Raw genomic sequence first — 5,054 nt, 5'->3', positions numbered from 1 at the left:
GTGGCACCCTCCCGGACCGGGGCACGAACCCGTGTCCCCTGCATCGGCAGGCGGACTCTCAACCACTGCGCCACCAGGGAAGCCCCAAAGATAAATTTTTAATGGTACAATTCTCATATTTTGGGGCTGAAAACCTTCCTTTCTTTAGCCATTAAAATTTTTAAAAATTTCACCTCAAACCACAACGAGATACCACTTGAAGCCCACTAGGATGTTTAGAATCAAAAAGTCAAAGAACAGTAAGTATAGTTGAGAACGTGGGGAAATTGGAAGCCTCATAAAGTTGCTGGTGGATATAAATGGTGTGGCTGCTTTGGAAAGCAGTCTGCCAGTTCCCCAAACGATCACACACAGTCACTGTACGACTCAGCAGTCCCACCCCCAGGCGTCTGTCCGAGACAAGCAGAAACGCATGTCCCCACAAAACCTGTACCCGAATGTTTACGGCAGTGACGTTCGCAACAGCCCAAAGGTGGGACGTCCACCAGCTGACGAGTGGGGAACAAAAAGGAAAACAGTGCTGAGACGTCAAACAGCGTGGATGAACCCCTAAAACACCACGCTAAGTGACAAGCCAGTCACAAAAGGCCACGTATGACTCTGCTCAGATGAAAGGGGTCTGTGGAAACAGGACCCAGGTCACGATTTGCTTAGTGCTGGGGGGGCACTGAGGATGCTGGGGCTGCGAGGGCGACAGCTAAAGGGCGTGGGGTTTCCAACTGGGAGGGATGAAAACGTTCTAAAACTGACCGGCGTGATGGCTCTGCGTTTCTGTGAATACGTTAAAAACCACTGAATTGTACGCTTTACGTGAGTGATTGTATGGTTATGTGAGTTATATCTCAATAAAGCTGCTAAAAAGTTTCAGCTTATCCAATGCTGCTCAGGAAAAAGCAGACAGACCCCAGCTTCCAGCTTCCAGCCACCTTGACTTTGGGGCAGCAGGGCTGCAGACCGAGAAAGAAAGCCAGAGGAAGAAAAGGCTCCCGTGTGGCCAGCAGTTCTGGCTCTCAGAGAGCTGGCCGGTATCGTGGGGCCTGAGCTGGCGGAAGCAAAGCTCACGTCACCGCCCTAGCGGGTGGGAGACAGATGGAGCCGGGGGCTCGCGGATGGCGCTCACCCCTCGGAAGGAAGGGAATGAGGGCGGGGGGAGGGCAGCCTCAGCTGCTGAAGCAGCAGGAGACGATGAGCCGCACACTCTGCCTGTGAAGAGCCACAGGCACCAGCAGCGACAGGCACCAGCAGCGACGCCGTTTCCAAAATAACTAAACGTCAACTTCTTCCCCTATAAGAACAAACCTTCAGTATCGACCAGGGGAGTCCACCCAGGCCACACCAGGCCAAGCGTCACCAGCTGCACATCAACCCTGCGAGTCTGCAGATAATGCTTCCGAAAACTTAGTAAAAAATAAACCAAATCAGCACACCGTAAGATAGGTGTGGATGGCCAAAAAACCCCAGACGCACAAAACACGACACCTGAATCCCTAACGTCAGAAGACGTTGCCATAGAGGGAAAAACTAAAAACTCTCCTAACGAAAGCATGTTACCCAAGCTCACCCTCGCTTCCGTTCGGTCAACCGCACTTACCGGCACTGGTCCAAACACGGAAGCAGCCTCGCCGCCCGGGACCTGCCTTCCAGGAGGAGAGCCCGGCCAGCTCCGGGCTGGGGGCGTCTTCCCCAAGACCTGCCTTTTGTGCCACCAACAGAGGCCAACCACCCCGGGACCTCACTGCCCGGCACCTCAAGTCTATACCACCCACAGACCCACAGCGAAAGTCACCCAACCACAGTGTGTCTCTCAGTCCAACTGTACAGGGCAGGCGGGGGAACGACAGACAAGATCAGTGACCAGGGATGGTGGGGCAGGGGCGGCAGACCCAGGGAGACCCAGCCTGGGCTCTGCATCTCGGATCTTGGCGACGGCGGCCCACGGGAGACACTGGGGAGGAGGGAGCAGGGCAGAGGCACCTTCTCCAGCAGCCCCTCCCGGAGAGGGCCCCACAAAGTGCTTCATCTGGCAAACCCGCCCAGCCCGCTGACACCAGATACCAGAGCTTCAGAGACTTTCCAGGGACTGTGCACCTGATCCCCGGCAACAGCTGTGTGAGAGCCTGCAGAAAACGGCCACAGACTCCTGGGTAATTCTCCAACCTGGGCTTGCCTGGCAGCCTGCTTGATCCGTAAAACCTGGCAGAAGGTACACGTGTGAATTACAAGCCTAGACCTCAGGGACCTCACAGCTGCCACCCCCGAGCACATTCCCATCACCATGTGCACAAGGTCACGCCAGCTCGCTGGAGAGTGAGGTCCCACACGGAGAGAGGTTCCAGTTGGGGCCCCAGACATGTGAGCGAGGCCATCCTAGACCACTCAGCACCCAGACCAGAAGAACCTCCAAGCCAACACTCAGACATGCAGAAAATATTAAATATTTGCTCTTTTAAGTTATCAGGTTTGGGGGTGACGTGTTACTCAGCAAAGCTAACTGATACAGTTGTAGATGACTAGGGTACTTAGAAATAGAATACAACTAACTTACAAAAAAATACATTGAGTTTTAACTTCTCCTGAAAGGTATGCATCAGTGGGTAGCACAATTTAAAAAGTACCCTATCCAACTCAGGATATACAACAGCAATTTAATTCTTTAATTTCTGCTAACTCTGCCAGGTATATCAAAATACCAAACATGATGGTTCTATTTGGTTAAAAGAAACAACAATCTCAATTTATTAAAACTTTGACACGCTCTCTATATTCTGAACTTTTATAAAATGCTATCTCTGATTTAAAAGCGAATTTCTCAGAGAAGGATTACATCTTATTTATGACTCAACAATAAATGTGTGCTTTTTTCCTTTTCTGGTCCTAGGTTTAGTTGATAAAGACCCTTAAGCAGGCCAGAAAAAGATGCTCTAAAAGTAAACCCTAACTAATGCAATTCTTTTTTCTCTTCTTCTTTCCTTTCTTTCAAAAAATCTGAACCTCTTTTAAGCCTAGACCATAGCAAATGTGTTTATGACTACATGGTGGAAATTCTTCCAAACATTTGGCTGGAAGAGACCTGGGAGCCCAGCTAATTCCCAGACCTTTAACCTGTTTCTCCAGGTGACTCATCCGAGTACGGTAAGACAGGGACCGAGAGCCAGCCCCCCACTTCAGGGCTCAAAGGTGGCCTGTTCCCAACTCCCTGCCCTGCAAAGGCTGCTTCTTGCAACACAGGAGTGACTTGGGAAGGTGGACAGACAGGCCCTACCAGTTCCAGTTACCACTGCCCTGACGAAATGACATCTGGTTTCTTCCTCAAATAAGACCTAAAAGAAGCATTCAGGGTTCCCTGAGTTCAGACACTAGGAATCTAGGCACTAGATACCTGCCATCGAACACTCAAGGTGTACCCTGGGCTCCAAGCAGGAGGGCACCTCTACTCCTCAAGCCCCCCCAGCTGGCTCCTCCCCTCCGCTCCCCCCGCCCCTGACTGTACTCACCTCTTTCCTCACCTCCGCCTTCTCACGCAAGGCATCCTGCGATCAGGCTCCGCGGGAGCCTCAAGGTTTCCTCTAGGCCTCTTCACACCGGGCCCACAGCTCCTCAATCATCTTTCTATTTTCTGTGTAGCATCTGGACCTCTCCCCAAGCATAAATAAACCTCCTGCTAAAGTTTAAGTTCATTCTCTCGTCTTTACTTTGTGACATTAAGAGCAGGGGATGCTTCCAAAGGTATTACTTTAAACCAATATAAAAATATTAGAAAAAAGAATGTATTCCTGCATCACTTATGAAAATAAGTAATTTTTAAAAGAACATTCATTCTATTGCCATTTAGGAAATCAGAAAAGATGTTTTCAAACATTTGCTATATTCAACTGTCTTTGCCAACATTATCACTGCAATCTGTTATTAGAGAATTTTCGCAATAACAATGTTACTATTGCTGACCTAAAAAGACAAGCCCTGTGCGAGCGCTGTGCCAGGCTCTTCTTGTGCCGAGTGCTCTGCCCTCACCCCAGCCACCCTGGGAAGCGGGGACTTGAGTCACCCTCACATTCAGACGAGGACGCACTGTGAGGCTAAGGGGCGTCCCTCACCCAGCGGCTCAGCCACCAGGACCTGGGTGGAGACAAGCTGGTTCCAGTCTGCACTGCGTGGCTCTCAGCCAGCCTCTCAAAAGAGAAGAACGTCAAGACCACATTACGTCAGAATTTTAAGACAGGAGAATACCACTCCCCAAACTAAAAGGGGAAACGCAGACAGAGTTCCCAAGGACTTTATTACCAGCCCAGCCACTCACGGGCGACTTGATAAACAGGCAAAGTCTAACCAGCAAAATGGAGTTTGGTACATAATACCAAATATTACCCGACTTCTAGAAAACGCGAGGAACTTGGCCTCCAGCAATCACGCTTCTTACCTCAACGTCAAACACCTCGACGGAGCTGTCTAGCAGCTGCACTCGGATGGGTGTCCTGGCCGCTGGCCACGCCGCTGCTGCCGAGGGGCCCTGCCCAGGCTCGAGGGTGCTGACGCCCGCAGGGGTCGGGGCGCCTAGGCGTGTCCCTGGGGTCTGCAGGACGCGGTAGGTTCCTTCCAGCTCCCCCATTCTTCACCAGCTAAGAGTGAGGAATGCACTAAAACACACAAACCCCCCCCCAATTATCCCCAGTTATTTCGATATTAAAACAACGTAAGAAAATTATCAGGTACACAGAATTCTCTGCACTGTTTTTGCACTTCTACGAGTCTTAACGTACAACAAAATTAAGAGTTTAGAAAGATTATCTTCTCATACCTCGACTGGTAAGCATACACAGCAACACGCCCCAACACCACTATCGCTGGGGTGCGCGCAAGCTGGCAGTGCGTGAACTCATTTAACCCCCAGACCCTCTGAAGGAGCCGCAGCATCTCTGCCCACCGGCAGGGGAGGGGAGGCCCACAGCCGCCTGCCTCTCTTTCCCCAGACCACCCGGAGGCCCTGCACCTCCTCCCTCCACCAGCCCAGACATTCACGTGCTGACCACATGCTCTGTGTGCCGGACAGTGCTTTT

At 51.2% G+C, this 5,054-nt stretch overlaps 1 protein-coding gene across 1 annotated transcript in view; it reads right to left on the bottom strand.

Annotated features, from left to right (window-relative positions):
- The window catches only part of FARP2 (FERM, ARH/RhoGEF and pleckstrin domain protein 2), an 82,131-nt gene extending 77,525 nt beyond the window's left edge, over positions 1 to 4,606 (bottom strand). The window contains exon 1 of the mRNA XM_007469970.1: positions 4,418 to 4,606. Coding sequence (XP_007470032.1) covers positions 4,418 to 4,606 — 189 coding nt within the window. The remainder of the gene's footprint in view (positions 1 to 4,417) is intronic.
- Between the last annotated feature and the right edge of the window lie 448 nt (positions 4,607 to 5,054).

The sequence above is a fragment of the Lipotes vexillifer genome, unplaced genomic scaffold (assembly GCF_000442215.2).
Source record: "Lipotes vexillifer unplaced genomic scaffold, Lipotes_vexillifer_v1.1 scaffold988, whole genome shotgun sequence".
In the NCBI taxonomy this organism is placed as follows: Eukaryota; Metazoa; Chordata; class Mammalia; order Artiodactyla; family Lipotidae; genus Lipotes; species Lipotes vexillifer.
Note: the sequence above shows the minus strand (reverse complement) of the source record. Positions and strands in the feature narration are given on the sequence as shown.